The sequence below is a fragment of the Aspergillus nomiae genome (genome assembly GCF_001204775.2).
Source record: "Aspergillus nomiae NRRL 13137 chromosome Unknown contig00169, whole genome shotgun sequence".
NCBI classification, from domain to species: domain Eukaryota; kingdom Fungi; phylum Ascomycota; class Eurotiomycetes; order Eurotiales; family Aspergillaceae; genus Aspergillus; species Aspergillus nomiae.
In genome coordinates this window covers 1-26,225 of record NW_015378224.1, presented here as the reverse complement: position 1 = coordinate 26,225, position 26,225 = coordinate 1, and the positions used below count along the sequence as shown (strand labels likewise).

The 26,225-nt window shown below is 47.2% G+C and overlaps 10 protein-coding genes across 10 annotated transcripts; 7 read left to right on the top strand and 3 right to left on the bottom strand.

Annotated features, from left to right (window-relative positions):
- Positions 1-6,183: 6,183 nt before the first annotated feature.
- Positions 6,184-6,867, top strand: ANOM_007146 (uncharacterized protein; the record flags this gene model as incomplete). Its single annotated transcript, XM_015552402.1, has 1 exon — positions 6,184-6,867. One exon carries the CDS (start codon positions 6,184-6,186, stop codon positions 6,865-6,867), a length of 684 nt encoding a protein of 227 aa, XP_015406111.1.
- A 1,411-nt stretch (positions 6,868-8,278) lies between these two features.
- On the top strand, positions 8,279-8,833 carry ANOM_007145 (uncharacterized protein; the record flags this gene model as incomplete). The annotated part of the gene is made up of 1 exon (XM_015552401.1): positions 8,279-8,833. The coding sequence occupies one exon, from the start codon at positions 8,279-8,281 to the stop codon at positions 8,831-8,833; it is 555 nt and encodes a 184-aa protein (XP_015406112.1).
- Positions 8,834-10,767: 1,934 nt separating this feature from the next.
- On the top strand, positions 10,768-11,687 carry ANOM_007144 (uncharacterized protein; the record flags this gene model as incomplete). The annotated part of the gene is made up of 4 exons (XM_015552400.1): positions 10,768-10,957; positions 11,048-11,143; positions 11,218-11,393; positions 11,466-11,687. The coding sequence occupies 4 exons, from the start codon at positions 10,768-10,770 to the stop codon at positions 11,685-11,687; spliced, it is 684 nt and encodes a 227-aa protein (XP_015406113.1).
- A 994-nt stretch (positions 11,688-12,681) lies between these two features.
- Positions 12,682-13,683, bottom strand: ANOM_007143 (DUF3712 domain-containing protein; the record flags this gene model as incomplete). The annotated part of the gene is made up of 3 exons (XM_015552399.1): positions 12,682-13,080; positions 13,136-13,260; positions 13,338-13,683. The coding sequence occupies 3 exons, from the start codon at positions 13,681-13,683 to the stop codon at positions 12,682-12,684; spliced, it is 870 nt and encodes a 289-aa protein (XP_015406106.1).
- Positions 13,684-15,067: 1,384 nt separating this feature from the next.
- ANOM_007142 (amidohydrolase family protein) lies at positions 15,068-16,150 on the top strand (the record flags this gene model as incomplete). The annotated part of the gene is made up of 1 exon (XM_015552398.1): positions 15,068-16,150. One exon carries the CDS (start codon positions 15,068-15,070, stop codon positions 16,148-16,150), a length of 1,083 nt encoding a protein of 360 aa, XP_015406107.1.
- An 874-nt stretch (positions 16,151-17,024) lies between these two features.
- Positions 17,025-18,329, bottom strand: ANOM_007141 (short chain dehydrogenase/reductase family protein; the record flags this gene model as incomplete). Its single annotated transcript, XM_015552397.1, has 5 exons — positions 17,025-17,135; positions 17,186-17,413; positions 17,476-17,714; positions 17,771-17,875; positions 17,957-18,329. 5 exons carry the CDS (start codon positions 18,327-18,329, stop codon positions 17,025-17,027), a joined length of 1,056 nt encoding a protein of 351 aa, XP_015406108.1.
- A 433-nt stretch (positions 18,330-18,762) lies between these two features.
- Positions 18,763-19,556, top strand: ANOM_007140 (uncharacterized protein; the record flags this gene model as incomplete). Its single annotated transcript, XM_015552396.1, has 4 exons — positions 18,763-18,816; positions 18,876-18,917; positions 18,974-19,393; positions 19,449-19,556. The coding sequence occupies 4 exons, from the start codon at positions 18,763-18,765 to the stop codon at positions 19,554-19,556; spliced, it is 624 nt and encodes a 207-aa protein (XP_015406109.1).
- Positions 19,557-20,135: 579 nt separating this feature from the next.
- Positions 20,136-22,155, bottom strand: ANOM_007139 (flavin-containing monooxygenase; the record flags this gene model as incomplete). Its single annotated transcript, XM_015552395.1, has 6 exons — positions 20,136-20,459; positions 20,517-20,664; positions 20,729-21,069; positions 21,142-21,476; positions 21,527-21,928; positions 21,981-22,155. The coding sequence occupies 6 exons, from the start codon at positions 22,153-22,155 to the stop codon at positions 20,136-20,138; spliced, it is 1,725 nt and encodes a 574-aa protein (XP_015406105.1).
- A 454-nt stretch (positions 22,156-22,609) lies between these two features.
- ANOM_007138 (sterol desaturase family protein) lies at positions 22,610-23,392 on the top strand (the record flags this gene model as incomplete). The annotated part of the gene is made up of 1 exon (XM_015552394.1): positions 22,610-23,392. The coding sequence occupies one exon, from the start codon at positions 22,610-22,612 to the stop codon at positions 23,390-23,392; it is 783 nt and encodes a 260-aa protein (XP_015406104.1).
- Positions 23,393-24,155: 763 nt separating this feature from the next.
- On the top strand, positions 24,156-25,007 carry ANOM_007137 (ankyrin repeat domain-containing protein; the record flags this gene model as incomplete). Its single annotated transcript, XM_015552393.1, has 1 exon — positions 24,156-25,007. One exon carries the CDS (start codon positions 24,156-24,158, stop codon positions 25,005-25,007), a length of 852 nt encoding a protein of 283 aa, XP_015406103.1.
- Positions 25,008-26,225: the final 1,218 nt, after the last annotated feature.

Sequence of the window (26,225 nt, the reverse complement as noted above, 5' to 3'; positions counted from 1 at the left end):
GGTCTTTGCTGGAATTGCATGATATAAGGAATTTCCCTGGTTCGATGGAATGAATGGGCTTATTAACTCTGGATGGGTAATGGGAGATATGTCTTTCTATGGAATTATGAATGGAAGGAAGTTATTGAGTGAACTCAGCCTAGCTATTCATCTAGCCATTCCTGTATAAATACAATGTCCTTGAGTAGTTCATGAACCTCGATATCGACCTGTACGAGACGAGAAAGCGTCTTTTGAACTCTGTGCTTACTTTCATATTCTAACTGAAACTATGCACACTTATATATATACTTTTGACCAGAAGAGGCCTGCCAACAGGTCAAATAGTGGCTTACAACTTGTTTTGTCTCCAAAGACATCAATGAGCCACAACTTACCTTCTTATATCCAACTGGTTGAGAGAGAGAGCGTGCAAATGGCCTGCTGACTTTAAAGCAAAGGAATGCCGCAAAGATATGCTTAGTGATATCTATGGCATCTCCATAAAGCTATGTACGGCTTTCGATAGTGTTGAGACAGTTCATTGTCTATTCGTTCACCGCAAATACCAGCGACTATGGAACTGAGCAACAAGTGCTGGGTGATTTCAAGAGGCTACGGTTCTTTCATCCGGGGACAGCAAACAAAAAAATCGACGTAGCTATGGATCGCTGATCCTCTACGTCATGGCTAGTTCAAAAGAATTATAAACTTATAAGAGCGCCATCGCAACATGGGAAGATACAACCGTCTCAATATTCCTGGACAAAATATTCCCTATACCCGCTCGCTAAGATTGCACTACTGAAATGCCATCACAAAACAGCGTGATGTCTATTAGAAAATGAGCCCCATTCATTACCAATAGTATATTGTGTGGGTGGTTTACTCGAGTTCGCTGCCTCCCAGTCCTACCTCGGTGAGTTTTCCAACTTCACTCCGCTTGCGGACCGACAGAACAATGCTAAAGATCTGTAGGTGCCATGCAATCGCTGCGCCAAGACGCTTTTCGAGAAACCACCAGACGGGATGGTGGACATCTCCTACTCTCAAGACAGCTGTTAGCTTTTTGCAAACATCGCACTTGAGAGATCGATTGTGGGTATCCATTACCTGCGACAAGTATCATGGTTAATCTAGCATTTCTACAGTGCCTGAAGAAAGGTACATCGGCGAAACAGCACTACGAAACTATACTCGCAATTAAGGTTACTGGTGATCTATCTGGCTCGGCAGAGCCATGCCCTCTCCTTCTGACTATGAGCTGTTAAACGGAATCGACTACTGCGGCCATGCGAGCTTCCTGCGTCCGAAATTACCTTTACTTACTTAGCGACTCTGGAAAAGCTGACCAGACGAGGATGTCGAATTTGATGCCTGTACTCAAGTGGGACATACGAAGTCTCGTAGGCAGAGATACCAACAATAGCTAAGTATTGGGGCGAGGATCTCTATGAACGATCCGTCATAGAAATCCTTGTCATACTTGAACCAGCTGGATAGGGTTATGAAGCGTTCAACATGTATGGGAGGTGCCGGCAGATGGATCAGCAGCCCAGGAGGTCTCAGTATCAATTCTACCTGTCAGAGGCCATCAGTCAGTCCTCCTAGTCGCTTTAGCCAAGGAGCATTTTTTCATCCCCAAAAGTATCAGCGTCCAAAACATTTGAGACTCCGAGGAAGTGGGTCTTCTGCCTATCTGAAGACGATCAAGTTGAACGAGAGAGCGTTACCGTCTCCTATAATTCCAAGGCGAAACGTTGTCGATCGATATGCCTTCGTTATTCATACATTTTATGAGCTAATGAGGGATGGATAGATTTTTTAACAAGTCCCGAAGCAGACTTCAAAAGCAAGAAGCTACAGCAAATCTCCGATTAAACCCGCTGAGAGAATGTGGAATGACAGGACTGGTGATGATACAGTTGGGCCGCTTGCTAATGAAACCACCAGCACTGGCTTTTGTTTGTTGCTTCTCAGAATCTGATGAGTAGGGGATATAGAACATCTTTGTGGCTTTTCTGAGCAGAGAGTGGAACGACTTTGTGGCAAGTTCGATACCTTGAAGAACTAGCTATCTGCCATTTCACTTGACCCCCAGAGACATGTTGAACTCAGTATGGACAATCATATTATGGCCTATATGTGTGACCTTGGACCGGTCAACGACGTTGCAAAGATGGGTGAAAGCTATTGCTCATTAGGAAACAGAAACACAACCCTTCAACCCCGGCGTTGCACCCTTTCAGGCGATGGAGCTCAAGCCCTTCTCCGCCTCCCTCGGGTGAAAATCGCCTGCTGCCACCTCCTCCGGAGGAAGACAGCTCCTCTTAAGATGGCTGAAGTTGACTTAGGCTGGTGCCTTCGTTGTCTGCACCGTGTCCTCTATCGACGTGGATATCCTGCCAGCAGCGCTGCTTTTCTGGATCATCGTCATAGATACGACAAAGAAGGCTCTAGCTAGTAGTAGAATACCTGGATTTGCCTGGCTTGGGAGAAGTGGGTAGGGTTTAAGTTTCTCTCTATGCGGTTGTTGATATCGGTACACTTCTTCACACAGCTACGACAACGATAAATACAGGTACAATCCGCTTGTGCCACTATTTCCCCACGAAGACATTATCATGCCGGGGTTAAGGTTTAAAGAAAGATTTTTTGTACACAAGCTGTACAGTTCAAGAGCAATATTGCTGCGAGCCCATCTGTCATAGTCGATCAAGGACCAGATCGAATGGAACACCATTATAGGGAGGGATCCAGTCGCTAAACTCCATATGATATAGAAGCACCAATTTCAGGGCCAGAGCAATTAGCTTACCTTTTACCCGGCAGCCCTAAGATGTGAGCCATGATGCCCATTGTCAAAGACCAGATTCTCCCTTACCGCGAAATGTCCATTGTTTGGTGCAACTCTTCCGCAGGGCAAGTCTTAGTATGCGTGATATTAACTCTTTGCCCTATTGATCGATCGGGGTAGCGACGACGAGATTCCTGGTGACAGAGCACGGCAGAGCTATTGGTAGCCCTGCAACTTGCCTACTTTACGAAGATTGACCGGGTTTTATCAGTGCACAGCTGGAATCATGCTTTATGTAGCTTGCTCGCACCGTCTCAAGGTGTTGATAGCTGTTTTAATGAGGAAGATGGTTGGTGGTCATGGGACGATAAAAACAATCCCAAGTTCGTTTGACCGGGTCAAATATTTCGGGGAAGCTTCTGTTATATCTGTAACGAGCATGTTAAACGATGGCTGTTCGATCAACTCGCCGGTCAGGGGACCACCGAAGCCCTGACCTCGCGGACATACGAGGCAATTTCAAGGGGGCTATATCTTCATCAGTTGAAGGACTATCGTACTAGCCGCCTCGAGAAGTGTGATTTCTGTTACACTCTTGATAGGGCCAGCTACCGCAGAAAAGGCCGAAATTTCCAATACCAAGCTATTAATGAATGAAATATTCCTCGTCTATTTGCCATGAACCCAATCCCTGAACTCGATCTGGACGAACACTTGACATTTCTCAAGCAGACGCCATTTAGAGTGGGAGAGCTTGACTCACTTACGGGCATGTTCTTATGGCTGACAGATATCAGCGTTCTTGAGAACAGCCAACTTCACCTTGATTCTGGTACGGGAAATGTGCCGGGAAGACATCAGGTCCGGGCGCATATAGCTACTCCTTCCGGTGCAACTGAAGGAGAGTATCTACTTGTCTTTCGACGCTTTGTCACCCTTCAGACTGTTCCTGGCTCACCAGACTTGGGACTGGGGTCTATCCGCATCTAAGAAAATAGCTAGACCTGCCGTCCTCGACATGCAGACCGCGATCAACGAAGTCCTACAATCAGGTGTCGAATGACCAGAACGCCAGATTGCCTATCTCAATTCGATCTGGTTCTTCTTTTCAGCTTTCTAGTAAAGGGGTATTCCAGTACTCCCGAACAATATCATTTTGATCAAGGGGTATCCTGGTATAGGAAAGACACACGTTCTTGTTGCGTGTAGTTTCAACACGATACCCAAAAAAACACCATCGCCTTTATCACTCTCAGCTATTACAATGCGGATGCTATTTGCATGTCTATAGTCAGGAAATACATTCGGTCAGGCCATGTATGCACTTCTGAGACCCCAAACCGGAGACCACTCACTCCCTAGCAAAGAACTGCTCATGATAGAGTTAAATATGACGCGTGTTTTTTGCACTGTCTCTGCAGATGCTGACAGCCATGGCATTGGTGATGAAGACTCGCCTATTACTGGATCAGAGGGCGTCTATGGAGGTGGATGACCCATCAACTACTTTCCCGGAGATCATTGGGCGTATATACACTCAGATCTGGCCGTTGGAGCTAGCCGGTCAATTCGAAAATAGACGCTGAGGAGCTTACAGAAAGCGGATCTAATTCGCTGCAAAAGGCGGCTTCGTCCATGCTTTCGCCTGGGAACCATCCTACTTGGTGACGAGCATGGTGCGACAAAGACATTCGTGAACTGCTTCAGCGTTATTCGGGCAGCAGGCGAAAGTGCGATATACAAAGTCTTCTGGGATGGGATGCCGGCCATCGCTAAATATTGGAGCGAGGCTCTTTATGAACAATTCGTCACACAGAGGTCCTGGTCACTTGAGCCAGCCGGACAGAGTTATCAAAGCCTTCAACATGTATGGGAACTGCCGGGTGCTTGACAGATGGTGAACATGTTGGTGTCAAGAAAAAAGTATTGAATAAGTGTCGCGATCTCCTCCTACCCTGGGTCCAAAAGTCAGAGCCTGCTGATTACCTCGAGTTGGTTGATTGCCACTATAATTTGTTATAGTACGTCACTCCTGTATGACAGATGTTGGTAGGGCATATCGAGTCGAAGACACGAGCCATGTATCAACTGGTACTTTTGGCCGAGTGATATTAAGCATGACAACAGATACTGTTGCGGCGGTGTTGAGTAGCCGGGGATGTAGAGTACAACAGACCACACAGGAACTTACGCATCGACGGAACTATATGGATATACCCGTGCGGAATACCAATGACAATATTACTACAAGACCTTTAGACTCAGGAAGGGAACTGAGAACCCCCAAGAAGACTTGTGAGAGATGTTGAGAACGGTATTTTATACAGGCAGAATTGGAACAACAAGGTCATCAAGTAAGCCTGTATCGAACTGGCCGCTCCTTTTAGACCAGAAGGCAATACTCAACAACTCTTTGGAAGAGTAGGTGTGCTTTCCAGATTAAAGAATGAATTCAATACCAAAAGCTAACTGACCAGGACTACGGCAATCCTACATCTGCCTTATCCCTGATTCATGCTCTTGCAATCTGCGCCTCCGTTCAGCGAAGGGTTTAGGTAGGAATCAACATAATTTTCACTCATAAACCATACAGCTATCAGCTCAGCAACAAGAAACTATGCACCAAGTGACATAGACCCGCGCAAACGTACCTCGGTCACTGATTGTACCGTACCTATTTGCTGGACCCTTCCCACTCACTAAATCGTATCCACTTACCATCAAGACGAGAACCAAGCAAACTACCTCACAGAAGAAGTAGTCGCTATAACCTGGACATTACGATGCTTATATTCCTGGGTATCTGTGGAGCTAATTATAAACGAGGACCAGTGCTCAGACCCTAATGCTTTCCGCTCAGCCTTGAGGCTCTAGTCTCTTGTTGAATAAATGGAAGAATGACTGAATTTCGAATGAATTGCTCGAACTAGGGCGCTTAATTTACTGATAATATGCCAGTTATATCTTGGCGAATTGGACACGTTGATGCCGGAGGTAGCATGAGCATTGAGGAGGCTGGCCCGTACTGTACCTTGCAGACCAATACAATTCATAAAACGAAGGCTTCCTTTAAAATCACTATACAAAATCTATGGATGACAATTGAAGAGGGCTAGAACTCACGTATGATTCAAAGAACACCGCAGCCTGCACATATCAAACCAAACAGAGCGTGCCATCTGTTCAGTGTATCCTTACAGAGTGCGCTCAGACGCAAGGCTGAACATGCCATCCCACTTGGGCGAGTATAATCGGGCAGCAAATGGTTACATTATGGGCTCATCAAGAAGAACTTATATATACCTCATTATATCATGTCCTCTAACTTCTGCATCTTGCCTGACACAAATTGAACTTGGAGAGTTGTATCAGTACAGAAACCGCCCGTTCTGCCCTTCTACCTCACCATGCCTAGTCATTCACTGCGCGACTATTTAACTCGGAAAAACCCAACGCTTGATAGTAATAACTCCCTCGATGGCCCTCCTCCCAAATGTGAGGAGAAAGGCTTTTCCGAGATCACGGATTGGAGGGATTTCAACATCGAAAACCTGAATAACTGCTATGGGGATGTCCTAGACAGACACTGGGTAGACCCGCTGCCAGATATTTTTCCAGGGCCTACTGGACTCGAGCAAGAGATCTTCGACGAAGATTCTTTCGAGCATCTTATGACACGGTCTATTGTGCCCCCGGTTAACGAGAGTCTCGCAAGAGCCCTGGAAGATCTACACCCAGATAGATCTGGAATAGCGATCAACATGACTCGTGGTGGAAGAGCAAGAAAATCTAGAAATCCTTCCGCTAGAACATCCGGTACCACGAAATTCCCGGACTGGGCTGGAGCCCAAAGGGCAACTGGAGGCTATCTGAACCTCTGCCCCGGGGAGACCAAATTATCCAAAAAATGGTCATCCAACACACCAGATCGACATGAGTGGTTTTGGCCATTGTTCCAAATAACGACATATTGTGCAGAGGTTTGGGGCACTCGATATGGGTATATCATCACCCAAGATGAAATGGTTGCCGTGAGAATTTCCCGGCAGCCAATTGAATCAGGTATCGCTCTGACACGATCCTGTCGTTAGCCTATACCTATTGTTACTGGATTGTTTGTACCTCGGCAAGCCCTCTCTAGTGACGAAGTAAGCACATCTTCAAGTCAACGAGAAACTGAAGATCGATCAGATGTATCATGTGCCTCCGATGGTTTGTCAGCCATGTCCCTGGATGGCGGAGAAGAAGGTTCAGGCCAGCTTAGTGAGCAATCCGAAGAACAGCAAAGCAGTCCACCGGTGGTACATCAGAGTAGCAGTTCGCCATATAGAGATGATAAAAACGAGGTAGAGTATGTTTTGGAACTGAAATCTATTCCATGGACCGCGCATGGTGATGGAACTCTAACGGTGAAGCTTGCCCTTTGGTGGCTACATATGATGGCAGCTGCACCAGGCTGCGATATATCCATTGCAGATGGGAGATATTTCAGCCTTGATACTTGGATAGAGGAAGGCGATAGCTACCGTCACTCATCAACCGGAAGAATAAGCAGAAGCCTTCCAGCGGATGCCCATCTAGAGAGGCCAAGTGGCTCTTCGACACTCCCAAGGTGCCAGGAAGAGATTGATATCTCTTTTACCAACAGTAGCCCACTTAGTTCAGTTCCAGAGAATCTCCGCACCCCACCTGGAATGAGGTTGAGACAGTGGGCTCACTGAAAAGAGGCACGATGTGTCCACCGCGTTGGTCTGTGAAGATCTTGGCTGTTTGGATGATCCAAGTATCTTGAATGGTCTGTGTGGTTCCTATCATTTTTGTATATCAGAATCCTGCATCCTCTATTTTTGTTGAATTTAACGAAGAATGGAACTGTTGTCTAAGATAACCTGAAGTAATTGATAGTTGGGAGAGTCAACGTGGGCGGATCATAATTTCTCCTTTTCGGAGTAAATACAGCCTTAGGCTGCGTGCGACACGTGCCCGCGGCGGAACAATCGTAACAACGATACGTCCGCTAGGAGTCTCAAGGGGTAGACTCCACCGAGGTATGTGAAGCATTCAAAGACACCAGTCACAAAAGTGCTCTTGCTCTATGTAAGCTGCTACATGTCCAAGCTTGCTTTCCTCGTGGCTTTGCCCCACTAGTTGTGACAAGCGAGTTTTGCCGTTCTCTCGCCTCCTCGAGTATATACCAAAATGGATGATAGCATGATCGGTCGCTTTCTCTCCGAGCTCCCTTGGGATGATCCGTCTCGCAAGCCTCGTGGAAGGCCTATGCTGCGCCGCTTCGTCCATTACGACAAACACATTAGCTATCAAGAGCTACTTGGTTGCGGGGGAGAGGGTGTCGTTTACAGAGTGTATATTGAAGGGAAACAATATGCACTTAAGATCGTATGTTCCCTTGATAGCACTCCCTTGGGCCTGTCCTAATTTCCCGTGCTAGTTTCAAACGTGGACGTATAAGCCAGACTACTGCCGTTCAATTGGCGTGTCAAAATGTCACTGGCCATACATTACGTCATTCTCCCACGAATGCCGTGCCTTGCCCGCCTGGATAGCATGGGTGAGAACGGCACTTGGGCAGTCAAATGCCACGGGTGGATTAAACTATCCGATGAGCAGTTCCGACCCGTCCAGCGAAAGTGGAGCACCAAAAGATATTCCCGCTGGGCCATCGTCAAGGACTACCTCCCGGACCGGGTAGCCTTATCTGATATTCCAGATATAAAGCGTAAGATGGTAATCGCGAGAAGAGCTAGACTATTCCCAGGTGATGCCGAGCCAAAGAACTATCGTGGCTCATTTTTGGTGGATCTTGGTCGTACCAAAACATGGCCATACATAGAGTTTATCTGGTCAGATAAACGACGCAGAGCGTTCTTTGACAACTTCGAAAGATATCTCAAGTGCTGGGTTCTTTGTGACCTTAATGGTAGGAGGGTGTCGGAAGAGGAAGCCTCTCGCTACGCAACAAACCCAGAGCAATTTATGGTGGACTTTGATTGCCGGGTCGCTTTGTACGACGATTCATGGCCGAATCCTTTCAGATAATGATGTATGACTGAGTAGCTGGGTGGTGGGTTTGCCAACGGTCGTCTATCGCCCTTGGACTCCACGCTGTGAGGGTTCTTGTGCTTTTCTGGGCAACATCATGTTATTTCTGATTCCCATCGACTGAAACAACTTTAATATGCCTATCCTCTATAGTAGCAAGCTCTAAAATTTCTCCTGAAACGTAAAGCAGGAACTGCGGATACCGGACCTCTCGCAGAAGCCTTAAGAAGTGGAACTATTAATTTGTTGCGAGCTCTTGCCTATGCATCAGCATGCGAGGGAAATGGGAAGAAACGTCGATGCGAAACAATGCTATAATATTTTGAGACTAGTAATTATCTTGATTTTGAGCACCCGTTCCCCGTGACTAATCGGGCTATATTCTGAGTATGCAATTGCTTGGAGGCTTGCGTTGTCTAATAACATCCAATCTTGTAACCAAAGGGTAACTATTCCTTGGATTGACAACGTCCCCATGCTTCCTAACTCTTGCAAAGCGACAAAGGCTAAAGAAGGAAGGGTAGTGGGGAATATGGAGTGAATGCATGCCGGACTTTGATCACAGACCAGTTCATGCCTGTGAGCAATATAATTGACAATGGCTAAATTGTAGCCGTAGTGGTGTGAAGAGACTCGAGGATTAATTGACCAACGTTACAGCATTGATACCTGATATATCGAATGAAATGGCTAGAATACTATAACAAGGTATAATTCACACTTCGTAATGTCAGAGTCTATGCTAGATGACAGCTGCACATAGTAAGAACGACTTGATTGTAGGTGTATGTGAGGAGCTGAAGATTGCCAATACTAGTTCGTTTATTCTTTTCTGGAATGGTTGTGGTACACGATTCAAAGCCATAACTGAATACATCGGGATCCGATTCGCTTCAGCCTCCTGGACCCTGTTTTGGTCTCAAGGGAATTAGTCACCCACTATCTAGATTGGTCTACTATCAGAGGCGAGCTTTCACCCTCGGCAGCAGGCTTTTTCTGTATGGATAGTCACATATCATAATCAGTGCTCAGGATGCAAGCGTAGACGTATGGGTAGCTACTGCAGATCAACATGATTAACTCGTCACATTGCGACTAAGGAGCAATGCCCACAGCCGAGCCAATCGTGCCCTAAGCAAGGAGGGCTCTGTGTGGTAGTGTTTCGCCACGTACTCGTACCTGTGTCTAGGTCCTGTAGCCTCGATCGTGAAATGGTGGCGTTCTAGTTTTAGCTGAATGCAACATTCTTACAATAATAGCCGATCAACTGCATATGATGTTGCTGCTCTTGAATGAACATCTGAGTAGAACGGAGTCACTATACTGCACGGATATCATGATCTGACCGACAAATAGCTACAGACTCTGGTGTAGTTAGGGTAACATGCAACGTAGTTATGGATGGTACTACTCACCAGCAACCGGTATATGTTTCCACGCCCAAAACAAGCCATCATCTCAGCCACTCGTAAATGTCTTAAAGTATGCTGGCATCCACAACCATTTCCCAATCGCTTGTGCTATATTGATCTAGGTCCGAGGAGCGGACCCTGACACTTTCTAAGACATAGAGCAATAGTTCCATGCAATTCCTTACTTGGCTGGGCCATCATTTGCCGTAAAGGGAAAAGTTAAGAGAAAAGAAGCAGGCAAACATGGGTTCAAACAGAACACGAAATAGAGGATTCAGCTTGGGAGACTCGCAGTTTTTTGGCTGGGCAGAGATAGCCAGATGCCGGAATCCCTCAATTTGGAAGAGCGATAGACTCGTTACAGCTGTACAAGTGGTCTATTTAAAGGTCTAAGCTGCCATGTATTTTCAACTCATCTTTCCATCTCATCAAGAGATTCACATTTTGCGCAAGCTCCACATCCCCAAAGCACAAAGATAAACCCTCCTTGACAACGCAACTACGTCGATTACCGAGAAAATGACTACCACCTACACGATCAATTTTCAAAATAAGCGTGGCGCTGATAGCAACTATGCCGTCTTCATGGAGCCTCCAGTTCTCAGCAGTTCTGGAACCTCTCCGGATGTCTTCATGAATGTCTGGTATTCCACGTTTGTTCCCAACAACGGGTACTTCGATATCAAAACTGGTGTTGATTACTATGCGTGTAGGTGATTGAGCAAGCTATCTGGATCGCAATCGATGTTGAGTCGGCTTGGCAGATTGTCATAGCTGTAACTAACAGTTATCTTCCCAGGGGTCGGAACCGCCACTGCCAAACCTGCACCAGGAGTGATGGTTAATACTGGGATGAGCTTGCCAGCTCGCCTGGGCCAAGGCACGACGGCTGGAGGTATGTGTCATTGTATCAATGGAGACATCCAGAGAGAATCTATTCTAATTTACTCATGCTGTTTTACGTTGTAGACACGTTCAACATGGTGATCAAACGCAACTTTCCTACAATAGCGCAATCCACTCCTAGGGCGGTCGCGAGTGCGTACGAGATCGACACGGGGACGGACTTTCCAGTTCCAAATGAGAGATATTTAATTGGTCTTGGAAAGGTCAACAACCGTGGAGTGGTTGCTCCTGTTGCCTCAGTATGTCTCGTCTTTATCGATGCCTGACTGCTTGTGAACATCATAATGGCAACTGACATGATGGCATTCTAGACCAACCCTTTCAACAACATGAAGATCCAGCTCACTCCAAAGATGAAGTTCTACATCCTGGAGAGCACTTTCGAGGCGGGTGTCATTGTCGACTACCAGTCTGTTACCCGGGAAGCTGCCGTGATTGACTTTACCTCAGGCCAAGGTGCTGGGAAGTTCTACGCTGTTGTCACCCAGGACGATACCGGAAATTTCACCGTCCAATACTTTGACAACTATTAGGAGGTAGTCAGTTCTGCGACGGCTATGCTTTGGTCCTGGTCTTCCTCTTGGCTGGTGGTGATTAGTACTGTGTACCCGCGTACGTAGATAGCTTCGAGTCGTAAATGGAGAAGCGTTGATGTCATTTGATGACATACGTTCAGGCAGCCTCTAATGAGTAGATAATCTACTATGTACTTCTGTCTGCTCTGCGGGACGTGACTTTCCATTATAGCGAGGTTGAAATGAACATGAATCAACACTAATATCAAACTATAAAATGTGATTCCCCCTATCAGTTGTAGATATTCGTAATAATATTGCATGTAGCTCTTTTTTGAACTTTGCTATCATCTGTAACCTGTCAATTTACCAGCCAGGCTATGGCACTAAAATCTGGTCTTAGCCCAGCGGTGGTGGCCTTCTGCGAAAGGTCATATCTATCGATAGATATGCTGTAGCCTATGCTGACCACAGTATACTTTTCTATTGCATGTTATTTCTGTCAGCATTGGACATAAGTCATCTTTTCGCTGGTTCCCCGATGATTGCTGAGTCCAAGGTCAGACCATGCTATCCTTGTAGCGCATGGCTCCTTTTGTAATTATAACCTCACTGTCCATGAGGGAATCCCTGCAAGTTAAGGTAAGAGGGCACTAGGAGTATGATTAATCATTAGTGTACTAAATCCTTCACGCAGCTCTAGGTCATCTCACATGATGCGTTCAGCACTTTCACTCTTCTAACCTGTTCTCAATGACATCAACTTGCAGTCCTCCAATTCAAGGTGTATACAAAAGATAAACCCCTAGAATTAGATATACAGGCAGAATACAAAGCAAAAAGCTCAGCGACATCCTATGACCCACAAACAGTCCTCCCAACCGAATAACCAACCCCACAACAATTGACAGAACCTCTCAGAATGACACAAGCATACTGCACCTGTCCATACCTAAAACATCATCTTTGATCGCGACAGTTCTGCTCGGAGAATCCTGGGTCGCAGTGGTCTTCATATATGGGACCGCACACTACCATCAGCTCTACGAAGCTGTGACGAAAACAGTGAGCCTATGTCATTACCCTTCAGCATTCCTCCTAGTGTGTCCAATCCAAGTTCGGCAAGCGCCAACTCTGCAGTCATAGTTAGGTTGTGCATTGCTTCAGTGTAATACGGCACCTCAACACCGTCATACGTCACAAGCTTCACCACAGAATCTATAAGGAGGTGCCCATTTTCCAAAGCTTCGGACTGGGCTTTTATAATGGTACCAATATTTGACTTGATTCTTTCTAGGTTCAGTATGCCGTATAAAGGACTTGACTGATTCCCTGGTTTTAGGATCAGATCTTTGAGCGTAGCGTTGCCAATTATGTCCCCAGAAATCTTCAGGTCCAACACGACAGTTCCCTGCAAGGATTGTCAGCTGATTGATCTGGCCACAGATTTTTTTAGGGGTGTTTACAATCTCTAACGTCATGACCGAAGGATTGGGTAGGGATACGGTGGCAATGAAGTTCGTCCCATTGTCAGCGGGAGGGAAGAGTATCTGGGGACCTTGGATGGAAAAGCCTGAGAATGAATTCATGCCTGGTATCAAACATCAGAATTTGCCCTCTTTCGATTTGGAAACGCGGGAGCTTGCTTGTGCAGGCGGTGCAGCTAACCTTTCTGTATAATCTCCTTATTAAAGACAACATTTGATTTTAATTTGCCCAGGAAAGCGTTCACTCTTGCGGTTGCAGACATAGTAACAGTTTCCTGGAATATCATGGACCGGACGTATTCAAGCCACTGCTGGTTGTTCAATTGTGTAGTTTGGTTTTGGACTCCTAGGACAGCCGTCCCGCCAACTGTGGTTCCAGGTATGTACACTTGAGCGAATGGGCTGTTACTTGAACCGTGTACGGATCCAAGACTTAGTGTCAGAGGATCTATGCGCACTGGAATGTCAAAGGGTACATGTAAAGTTGAGTTGATAGTAAGGTCGACCGAATGAGGGCGCGGGTTCATGACATCGGCTGCTATGAGGGTGAGAGATGATTGATTGAGTATTCGCTGGGCTATCGCACGGAGTATCACTAGAAAGCTAAGAACACAGTAAGTGCTATTATTCGAGGAAGCAGGTATGGGCCATACAAGACTGGTAGCATGATTGCCAACACAACAACCCCACCCAGAAGATAGAACCACCGGAACTTTGTGCAGTGTCGCCGAAGAGATTGTCGCTTGCTTTTTGGGAAACTTGACGATGATGGACTGGAATCCATCACCTCGCAATGCTCAACCTCGGATACATCCCCACCAACTTGACCATCGCGGCTGGATGAAAAAAGATATGCTTTCATAGTATACGCAAGGATCTGTGTCTAGATGGAAGACGAAGAACAGATAATCGCTGGGGTGGAGACTTTGCAGGGGGTAGAACTATCACCGTCAGCCTGCGTCTCTGAGAGATAAAGTGATGCAACGGACAGACATTTTTAAATATTGTATGAATGGCGGAAGTTGAGAATCTTGCCCAAGGAAGGTGTGGTTGGCCAGGCCATGTACCAATGTGAAGTCCGTGATTGTCAGTACACAGGCTAGACTTCTCTAACATGCTCAAAGATCTAGCCCTAAATCTGACCGTTCCGAATTACCAGCATGTAATCGGTTCTTTTCCGGTGTTCGCTCTTCTACATTGAGGGTACCGGCTGTAATCCGGAACCATGCGGGGTTTAAATGCGCAGATCAAGTCTTTCGGGCTTTGTTCTTGCTGGCTCTCGCTTTCATATTGGCCAGGCCTTACTCCACACTGTGAATTAACCTTTGTACAAGACAGTGATGGGGCAGGACCTGACCATGGGCCCCGGAGAGCCGGAGACATCCCGAACCTCAAGCCAAGTCTCATAGTACACGGACCCTGGGGGGATTTTGGTTGTCCCGAGTACCCAGGGCCAATTGACTTCCGAGAAGCAATCATGACCGGAACTCACAGACTCACAGACTCATTGAAGTGATGGAAGTATAAATACACGTACATAGCATCGCAGTGTACCAGCAATTATTGCAGGAGTTGTTGTGGCAAGTCCTCCAGCAAGACCCGGGACGCATCCTCAGGGCATTGCCGGAGCGGTGCCGAGGTTCTGGTCGGTATCAGACCCTGGCAAGCCATATGGTGATCTTAATTTACTGCGTGTCCTCTTTGAAACCAGTTGAAACCGAATGTGTTTGGGACCCCCTTCTCATGGGCTACGAAAATATAAATATGATTGCATACTGCCCTCAGCTCTGAACCCAAAAGTATAGTGATCATAACCTCTGCGATCTCGGTACTCTTTCTTTTTTTATTTTCGTTGTTCCTATCGGTTTCTTTGGCCTCTATAGTCGACTGTGTACTGTCTTTACTTGAAACATGCGTATATCGAGCAGCCTTCTTTTTACAACACTTCTGAGTGGTCTTTCAGGCAGTGCCCATGTTCATGGAACCAAGCACCACCACGGCCTCCGCGACGGGTGGCACCTGACAGATACACACATCCATGTGCTTCCTCCGTTCTACGTTGCCGCAGTGGCCAAAGCCGGTGGTGATCCCTCCGGATTCCCAACGCCCGAGTGGTCCCTGGAAGGGACATTGCGCAGCATGGAAAGCGTAGGGTCTAAGAAGGCCGTCGTATCTCTGTCAACCCCTGGGGTTCCTGTCATGGGAACTGGGAAAAAGGCTCGCACCCTCTGTCGCAACGTCAATGACTTCCTGGCGAACCTCACGCGGGAAGCTCCCACTCATATAGAATTCTTCGGGGCTCTTCCGGACTGGCGAGATGTTGATGGCACTCTAGCCGAGATTGACTATATCTTCAAGACTCAAAAGGCAGCTGTTGGGGTTGGGATGTATACTGCGTATGGGGATATGTTACCCGGCGATCCGACCTTTGATCCGATATGGGAGAGACTGAACATGTACAAGGCATTAGTGTTCATGCATCCTGGAGTCATGGATGTGAAACCCTCCTTTGTCGCTGGGGTCTTGCCACAGCCTATCATTGACTACCCCCAGCAGACCACTCGCGCGGCCGTCGACCTAGTGCTTCGCGGGGTTCGTACACGCACGCAAGATGTAGACCTGATTCTATCTCATGCAGGCGGCACCCTTCCCTACCTATCCACTCGTGCATTGGGAAGTCTTGTGGTACCACAAATTTCCAGTGCCGTGAATGTGACCATACCTCAGGTCAAGGCTGAATTCCGCCGCTTCTACTACGACATTGCCCTCAGTACCACCGAGACCCAACTTACCGGGCTGTTGTTAAATACGGATCCATCGCATGTATTGTACGGATCCGATTATCCCTATGCCCCTGCGGTGGCGATTGCAGAGGGCAAAGTCAGCTACCTCGCCTTTGCACACGACCACCCAGAACTGGGCCCCGACGTCCTTTCGAAAAACGCCAAAGATCTACTCGTCAAGCATAGGCTCTCGGCAGATCTGGATGAGTAGCCTCATCCTACCGTAATCCAATTCTTATCTATAGCTGTTACGCATGCACTGCGGAAAGGGGATATGGCTAATACATCCTCATATTCTTTTTTTTTTTTTCGTCTTCTTTTAACTATGCAGCCATTGCCCACGGATTGTCCCACGCTCCTAGTGTTTTCCTTTGATAATATTTCACTTATGTTGCCTCAATGGCACTCTAAGCTTTATCTGATTCAATTACATTCGTTAATCTATACCATTTCAGCATTCCTTATTGTAGCATAGCCTGCCAATTACAGAATTTTGAATACTTCCAGCCACCACCCATGCTGATCATGGCGTGACACAAACCGCTGCATATTTCGTTTGGCTGTGACGGGCTCAGGTGCAACTGTTATTTACGCTCTTTGCGTGTAGTTAGGATTATTTCCCCTCATGCTTAGAATTCTGCATAGAGAGCGTCAATATAATCATTATTGAAAGGCTGTCACACGCTATGCTTTCGTCGGCGCTGAATATCCTCGCCTAGTGGATAAGCTATTCTATCCCGGCAAAAATCTTCGACACCTTCCAACGATTTCTAGTGCAGTTAATTGCTTTGCCTAGCTTTAGAAATTCGAATACGCGGCTACGTCCCTATCTGGAGTTAGACTAAATAAAAATTTGTTATTCAAAATATCAGTCAAAATAATAGAATTGGGCTCCAGGTGGGCCCAGCATTAGGCTATACCTAACAGTAACTAGTCACCCAGATAGCCTAACTCAATGCTGAAGGGCAAAGGATTCATGATGACATACAAAACGCTAGGCATCATTCCTAGCCTTCTTGCGAGCTATCAACCTCGCTCGTGCTCTATGTGACGCCTCTTACCAACCCCACGTGTACTCTAAACCACTAAACAAGCCTTCCAGTCTGTGGATCAATTACCTGTCGCCCTTTAAAATCTACTTTCAGAGACTTGGTACCACCGCGGACCAAGTTCTGGAACCAATCCGGCGCTCCTCGCTGCATGGTATCAGTAAGAATCCTGCATCAGTTGAAGGTAAATGGCTCACCAAGCCAGCAAAAAAACCGAAGATCCCCGGCAGAAAAACCGTTTTGCTGAGACCGCTATCGAGTATATCCACAATGGCATCCACAACAGTGTCGACATGTAACAGAGGCATCAGGAACCGGGGCTGGTTCGTCTCCCCTTTGAACAGCGGCGTCTTTGTGAAGCTCAACACGGCCATCGAGGCGCGAACCTTTGGAGCATTCTGGACTCGGAGCTCTTGCATAAGACACTAATTGAACAAGGGCATATCAGTAGTTTGCACACATCCGCAATAGCAGACTCGAGTCGTACCTCATGAAATGCAATCAACCCAGCTTTCGACGCCGCGTAATCAGCCAGTCCCGGTGGTGGGATATAGGCACTCATCGAGGCGACATTGAAGATATGTCCATGATTTCGCCGGATCATCGCCGGAAGGAATTCTTTTGATAGGAAAAATGGTGCCAGTAAGTTCGTTTTCAGGGTTATGCTGTTGTCGTTGTAGGTACCCTCAACTACTGTCCGCCCGCGCGATAGACCGGCATTGTTGACTGCGATTATTAGCCAGGCATTCTTGAGGCACTTGTTTCTGTTTCTTTCACCGAACCTAGAACAGTTGGATCGCCGATTTCCGCTCTGATCTTTTCGCAGACAGCTGCGATCTCTTTCTCATCGCTCAGATCGCATTTGTGGTACAGGATTCGCTTATTCTCTGTGCGTGCTAACATTAGCAAAGCTCTCACAAGCATGGGGGTTCTTTTTTTTTTTTTGGAATGAATGCCAATTGGATTACCGGGCTTGAATGTCAAAGGGATGATGTCCAAGACGACAACGCGCGAACCCAAGGCAGCTAGACGCTGAGCGACTCCTGCCCCAATACCGCCGCTGCCTCCAGTCACCACGACCAGCTCCTTTTTCCAGTCCCACGTATCGTCTGAAACCCAGTTGTTCCGACTCTTGGTACTTAACCAATCGTTGAGCCACAGGAGGACAGTGGCTGCTGCGGTGATTTGGACGAGCTTCTCATAAGGCGCGAGGGCACTGAATCTCCCCGCCAGGTGTAGACACGATAATGTGAAGAGTGGGTGGAAGATCGATTTTCGCAAGCCCACTACGATGGGATCGATGTAGAGCCCTTCACGGGGGAGGAAGCGTGGTTTGGCCATCATGCTCATGTTCCGAGTATGGGGGAGAAGGGTGTACTTGTCCGTGTATTTTTATGCGGGGGTGGAGACATACGGACATAAGAAAATCTACCTAGGCAAGTATACAGTATCCTCTGTCGTCTGGCGTCTCCCGGGAGTGTTCCGGGTTGAGCCCGGAAGGGATCCGGCGGTTTACTTCCTCGTATCTGACAATGGAACCATTTGCCCTGACAGCCGGAACCGTCCGAATACTATAGTCAATGGACATTTCTGTGGTAGGCATGGAAAAAATAGCTGCCATAGATATATCTATTAATTGCTCCCCGAGAGGTGCATCACTTTTGCCGCATTTCCAACTGAGCACTTGCGTCCTGTCTTTTGCTTATCGTATTATTTTCCTTCTTTTTTTTTTACCCATTGAACCTGCGGAGCGACAAGGCCAGGAATAGAGAAAATGGCTCCCCCAAATGGCTCGACTATAACAAATCTAAGCGGCACCTGGGTAATGGTAAGCATACCGCACATCCCGTGAAACTGACCTCACGCTGACCCACGGGCCCTAAACAGGACAAAACCCTATCGACCAACCTTGATGCAGTTTTCAAATTGGTAAGTATCTCATGATATACCCTGATATAGCGTATAGGAAGGCTAAGGAACATCAGCAAGGAATAAGCTGGATACTAAGGAAGACGATATCCGCATCATCCGCTACCCTGAAGATCACGCAGGGCTCGGATGAAGACGGCGAGTGGATGATGCTGGAGGCTGCACTAGCTGGAGGACTTCAAGGCACGCCAGAGAAACGCCAGTTAACCTGGACTGAGTTTGAGCACAACGACACCCTCTTTGGCCGTGTCATCATTCGGAGTCACTACATTTCCGGGCAGAGGACTGCGGATGGCCGAGTCCGACCTCTTGTGGAACCTTTTACGAAGGTTGTTGTCAAACCATACGCCGAGTCTATCTTGACGGAGGCAGTTGTGCTGGCACCGGAAACTGCAGGTGCAGAGCAGGAGAAGACGGACAAAGCTTTCATTCACGATTCCATCCGCAGCATGTACCATGAGTGGACAGCGGAGCAGGTACGCATCTCAAAGCCATTCTCAGCGATCGGACACTTGCTCACTGCGCGATTAGATCTGGGCAGTGGAAATTGTAGGCGAGGAACAGTTTTTGACACGTAGGGTTGTGGTCTGGAAAGGCTCCTATGCTGAGTCGGCTCATATTTTCTACAGACTTGCATGACGGCGACGGGGGTTGATATATGGCTTTTTGGGATGTAGATTATTCAAGATCATAGAAGGTCATTATAAGAGCGTTCTGGATTGGATATTTGTAGAGAGTATACAGGAAAAATGGTCAAATAGCTTGCTTTGCCCTCGCAATAGAATGTATGGCCCGCTTCCCAGGTAAACACAGCATAAGTCGCTGGTCGCAAATCAGCAATGCTTTATAGAAGGGAAAGCTTTAGGTTTACCCGGGAGGTTTTCATGAGACGAACAGTTATGGTGGCTGTGGATCTTCCAGACTCTACTTGTTGCTGTATTATCCGCCCTGGTTTGCTCCCCCTGTGTACACTGACAGCGACACTAATAGTGCTGTGGTTCGCGAATCTCTGTAGTTACGAATTTGAATTTAGAAAAATGTATTACACAAAACTATACGAATATTTCTCGCTGAATAAATGGATATTGATTGCATGTTCAAGGATAGTTTGCTAATAACGACTTGGCAAAAGCTGCATAATATACACGAAACTGTGCATGAAATAAACGAACCAGCGGACTAATGAAAAAAATATCACCCTCGACTACCTACTGCTAGCTATCTGCTCAGGACACAGGATAGTACTCTGGCCAACTGGCCTCTAAGAAGCTCGAGAGTGGCGGGGACATTGGCAGCGTCAGCGGACTGGGTGAACCCCAAAACACCAATGCAAAGAAGAGCAAGAACCATGATTTTCCATGATTGACGTGATGACGGCTTCGTAGCTTTCTGTTGACAGTGAGTATCATGATGCCCACTGGTTGAAGGGGGACGAACTTTGATATTCCAATCGGACCAGGTGGGAAAGACACTCCTCCACCAATAGTGGCCTTGTGTCCAGGGATAAGACATGGAGTTCCATTTCTTATCATTAATATACCACTATTTCATCTACCGTTAGAGAGGCAAGCAGCAAGTTGAAGCGGCTATAACACTTACCGATACACAGCCCGCATTCCAAACACGCTTACTCAATGCGTTCTGCACCCAGTAAACGTAGTCGTGCTCAGCTTTAGGCTTCAGATCAACCGACACGGCATCACCATTCAGAACGGGCTTCAAAACACGGAGAGCGTAGTTAATTGAGCTAGTATTGATGGTTAAAGACCTGTCCTGCGCTTAGGTGAAAGGAATAGGGGCTGTTGACTTACTTTTCAGCAGCCATCATGGCCGATGTATGTCCGGTAGCAGCATTAGGTCCGAGGAGCATGAAGAAATTTGGAAAGCCACTCAGCACAGAGCAGTTGTACGCGGCTGGACCGTCATACTTGGTCCAGTGTTGTGATACGTTCTCGCCGTTGCGTCCGACTACATCCATGTAAGGGATGAATTTGTTAGTCTTGAAGCCTGTCGCGAGAATAATTACGTCCGCTGGAATGAAGCCTTTATCTGTCTTGATGCCGTCTGTGGTAATCTCTTCAGTTTTCGCGTTAGTTAGAAGGACTTTATCGTTGTGTAGGGATTCAAGGTAGCCAGGATCGAATATTCGCCTCTTGAGGGTTGCAAAATTAGCATCGTTTCCTACATCCGATATTCAAAGGAAGACGGGAAATCAGTGGCATACCTTGCATCCTACATCAAAGTCCGGAATGAGGAGGTCGTGGTATTTCTCCGGGCCTGCCTCGCGCATGTATTTCTCAACCTGCTTTCGCCGCTTCTCTCGCAGCCTGGCTGCTCCTTTGGTCATCGGAAACAAGCGAAAATCATTCTCAGCGACCAAGAAAATGTGAAGTCGGTGCAGCCTCATCGCAAACGGAACATAGCGGAAGATCCATTGCAACACCCGTGGGTAGGTGAAGTTCGGGGCAGGAAATATCCAGTGCTTTGTCCGGACAATTTGCGTCAGGGACTTGATCTTTGCATCGTTGGCCAGGGCCGGCACAATCTGTGCAGCAGTGCCTAGACGCCATCAGATATGATTTCAAGGTATGGAACAAAAAGACACATACAGCCGTTCCCAATCACAACAACATTCTTCCCCTCGAGGTCCACGCTGTGATCCCACCGCGCTGAGTGGAAGATACTCCCGTGGAAGTCTTCCGCGCCAGGAATCTCACACGGCCGCGGTTCGACGAGCTGTCCTGTTGCTGCAAAAAGGATCTGGCACTCGTGGGTGTATTCGCGTCCGGTGTTCAGGTCGCGTAGGTAGAGAAGCCAGCGACTTGCATCGTCCCGCCAGACACTGCGGACTACTTCCGTTCCGAAGGTCATCTTACGACGGAGATTGTATGTGTCGACCACGTTGTCGACATACTCTTTGATTTCCGTGTTTGAGGGCATAAGCTTCGTCCAGTTGGGGTTTTGCGCGAAGGAATAACTGTACAGGGCGCTCGGGACATCGCAGGCGCATCCTATTTGGTGTAAGTTGAGGATGTGGGGAGATGGCAAGGGAATCACTCGGACCAGGATATGTGTTGATGTACCATGTCCCGCCACTTGTGGGATGTCGCTCGAAGAAACAGATATCTTCAAGGTCGTACCATCTCTTCAGCGTTGCTCCTAGAGCCACGGCTGATAGCCCGGCACCAACACAGGCTATCTGGCTGTAGGACGGAGGATCGATGGACTTTGAAGCCATGGTTGACACGAATATATCGTACTGAGACGTTGTAGTCTGGATTCTGCGTAAGCTTAAGTACGAACCATGCCGGAATGGCGTCCTGGATATAGATCCCGCTGCGCCGGAACACTTCCGAATGCATGGATGCAACCCGAATCGAGGAATAACATGTGCAAAACAGCATTCTGAGAGCGCCCTAGTTAAGGGAATCACACATCCGATGTTTTCCCAGTAGCACCTTGTGTGCCAGCGGCCCTCACATGTCTCATTATGCTCCGGGTCAGATCCGGCTTCCTGGGCCTCGCTTCTCTTGGCCTCGGTTTCAGTAAATCAAGCCACCATGAGCACCTGCACACCTGGAAACCGATTCATGTGCGTCCGGGAGAGCTCCGGTTCTCTTCAAAAGTTATAATGCCATCAGTACTACGAAAGAGTCAAGCGAAAACCACATTCTTCCAGCGATCAAGCAACCATGGATCTCCACCGCGAACTGCAGGTCACCTGGGACCATATCCTAAAATCATACAAGCCAGGTGCAATCGAACTGATGGGAGTAATTATTACTCAAACTGTCGGCTTTATTATCCCAGCAACGCTTTACATGCTGATCGATACCCTGTTCCCCAAGTTCTCGCAGCGCCACAAAATCCAGGGAGCCCGCCGACAACCGACCCACCAGCAAGTCCTGCACTGTGTGAAAGTTTCACTGTTCAACCACCTCTGGGTAGTGGCACTTCATGGCATACTGGTTTGGCTCACTGGGCTGGACCACGCCACTCTGAATCTGGATCCGATAGTGCCCCCTTGGAAAGAGTTCATCGGGGACTTTGTCTTTGGCCTCCTAGCGCGAGAAATATCGTTTTACTACATCCACCGTGCTCTACATCACCCGAGCATCTATGTGTATATCCATAAAATGCACCACAAATACGTTACCCCTGTGGCGTTCGCAGCGGAGTACGCCCATCCTGTCGAGCATATCCTCGCAAATGTCATGCCGGTTACGCTGCCTTTGTATCTCAAAGGCGCACACATCCTGTCGATTATGGCATTTGTTACCTTTGAGCTCTGGGAGGCTGCGGCGGACCACAGCGGGTACGACTTCTTGAAATTGCCGCCGGCCGAACTGCATGACTTGCACCATGAGAAATTCCGTGTGAATTATGGGACTATTGGATTGATGGACTGGATCCATGGGACAGATGTTGTGGGGTGGGATAAACCCAAGGCGAAACAGGCCAAGAAGGATGAATGATTGAACGGAGAAAGGAAGCTGTGGAAAGCCGCGACCTATATGAAAATTGCAAGACTAGTCTACTACGAACGAAGACAAAGCTAAAGCCTTCTTGAAAACATTCTTTCCTGAGACAGGCAGCTCGACCTACCTGCTGTCAAGGCCTCACCCCCGAGCTCGTTGGGGTCGAGGGCTTGAGATTGAGCCCTCAGTATCGAGTTGGTCGCTTGAAATTGCTGGGCGCGATGGCCATGGATTATGAAATGCTTAGGAAGCATTATTTATGTATATAAATGTGAACGTGATATAGACCATAAGAAAGAACATCCCACTATTGCTCGCGCGTAGTTTAACTAAAGTCTCCTTCAATTGTTTCCCCAACCCTATGCCAAGAACAGTCTAACTTCTTTTGGAGATACTCTGATGGTACTAATTCAAGTCACCTATTACGATAACAGTACTTTATTACATGTTTCACTAATACAAGTCCCATATCGCCCTACCTCAATACCCCTCCTTAGTACAGGTCTATGGATCATATTCGTTCTCCCATAACTGCGTGACAGGAAACTCCCTCATTCTTCTGCAACTGAAATCCAACCATACGACAAGTAATACAACACGAGCAAAAATAGCAGGAAAAGAAAATCAGGACCGCAGCTATATACTCTTGATATCAAGTAGGCATTATTTTGACCCTTGAGATTCGAAAACAAAATCTCTAACTCACTGTGTTGTGCTTAGAGCGACTCATACCTTCTATATTCCTGCTAATCAATCTATAATGGCTGAATGGGAGTACGACGACTTCGAAGACTTCGACGACGGCCTCGATGAGTTTGGAATTGGTATCGGCCTACCAATGGCCGATATACAAACCACCCCCCTCCATACCGCTGCCCGACAAAGGAATATCGCTCAAGTCGAAAGTTATCTAAGTCATGGGGCGAACGTCAATACGTGTGATGGTCAGGGCAGAAATGTTTTGCAGGTGGCTATCCTACAAGAAAATAACGAGGGAATTATACGGCTTCTCCTCAGATATGGGGCTGATGTCATCGGCTGTAGTGGCCCCCATGGAAATGCTTTGGTCCATGCAGTCCGTGCAAACTCAAGCATCATACAACTCTTATTGGACCATATTGCATCTCAGGGTAGTGACTATCATCCAGCTTTAGAGAGTGCTCTATATTATGCCTCCGAAACAGGTCAGCTACAATCAGTTCGAATACTCTTAGCTCGAGGTGCGAACCCTAACGCGAGAGGTCCTATGTATGGGAGTGCAATACAGGCGGCAGCTCATTATGGGCGTGAAGAAGTAGTGCAAACTCTTTTAGATGCCGGAGCTCAGGTAAACGCCCAGGGAGGATATCACGGTAATGCGCTGCAAGCCGCGGCAAGGTATGGACAACTACACTTAGTACAGATGTTATTAAAAGCTGGTGCAGACGTCAATGCTCAAGGGGGTGTCTATAGAAATGCTTTAACCGCGGCTACAATACGAAAGCATATAGAGGTTGCCAATATTCTTCTACAAGCTGGCGCAAAAGATGACATGAGTGAACATGAGGGTTTGAGCGACGTTAACACGCCTGATGATATAGGACTTGACCTATTTGAATATGTACATTATTAATGTACTGTATATATATATATTCCGTTGGCTGATCTTCCTATAGTCGACCAAGAGTATATTATAACACCAGTCCAAGTATCTGGATCTTATCAAGACGGATGCTGCTAGATGCTACTAGTATATACTCGATATAGGGTTCTCCTCGGAGTCTTAGTTGACATCATATTCTTTAGTGTAATGTTTCAAGCAGCTTATTCAGTACCATAAAAGATGGCTGGAGATAAATGATCAATCGTTCTATCACTCAAACCGAATCGATCAGTTGTGCCATGGTGGTGAGATTTGACTACGCGCTGTACCAATGTTAGGGCTGAACTTCACTACAACAAGTCCCGTCTAATATCGCATAGTCAACCTTCAACCCAGCCTTTATCCATAGTCCTAACTAGTTTGCCTGGAAAGGTTCCAGCTACCATAGATCTTTTGTACGAGTCGTGTACATGTATTATAGAACGGTAATGGTATCTTATAAATAAGTACAGTACGCTAAATATTCTAGGAATATAGTTGCTTTGTTCAGGTACCTAAAGATAGCCTAGTGGCTCTTGGCGATAGGGTTGGGGAAACAAATAAAGGATATAAGCCCGGGCGCCGGTTTTGAATTTTAGTGTATCATGAGTCTGAGGTATATTATTTGGATGAAATGAAGGATCAACATTATCAACTCCATCCCTGTATGTTGCACGTCACCGGGCAGTCCGCAAGGGACGAGCCTCCAATCGCAATATCTTGACTGCTGGGGGCGCAAGGATTAGCAACGGCTTGCGTCGAGCCGGGTCTGTCCCGGCTCTACGTCACGCACTGATGTCCCCCTTGCGGCATAGTTTACTTTGGGTATTGCAAGACTATTAGATACAGCTTAGGGCTCCGCTCAACGGAAGCATTCCGGTTGTTCTCGGGTCCATCCCGGACTTCGTTTTTTGGTTCCCAGCATGAACAAAACAAAACATGCCATCGGCATCATTCAAAATTCCAGGGGCTATTTTCCGCACATGGTTAAAACGGCTGCCTCTGGGTCTGGCCATGTGGAATGGGCTTGCTGGCGCGCTGATGGCCAACACTCCTGTAAGAGGTAGGACCAGGATACGCTATTCCCTAAGGCCAAAAGGTTAGAATAATTCTGGATCAACGATCCACAATGCTCTGGGGTGACTTATATAGCCCACCGTTACAATTATTAAATTATAAAATTTTCATAACCGCAATGGAAGGAATAAT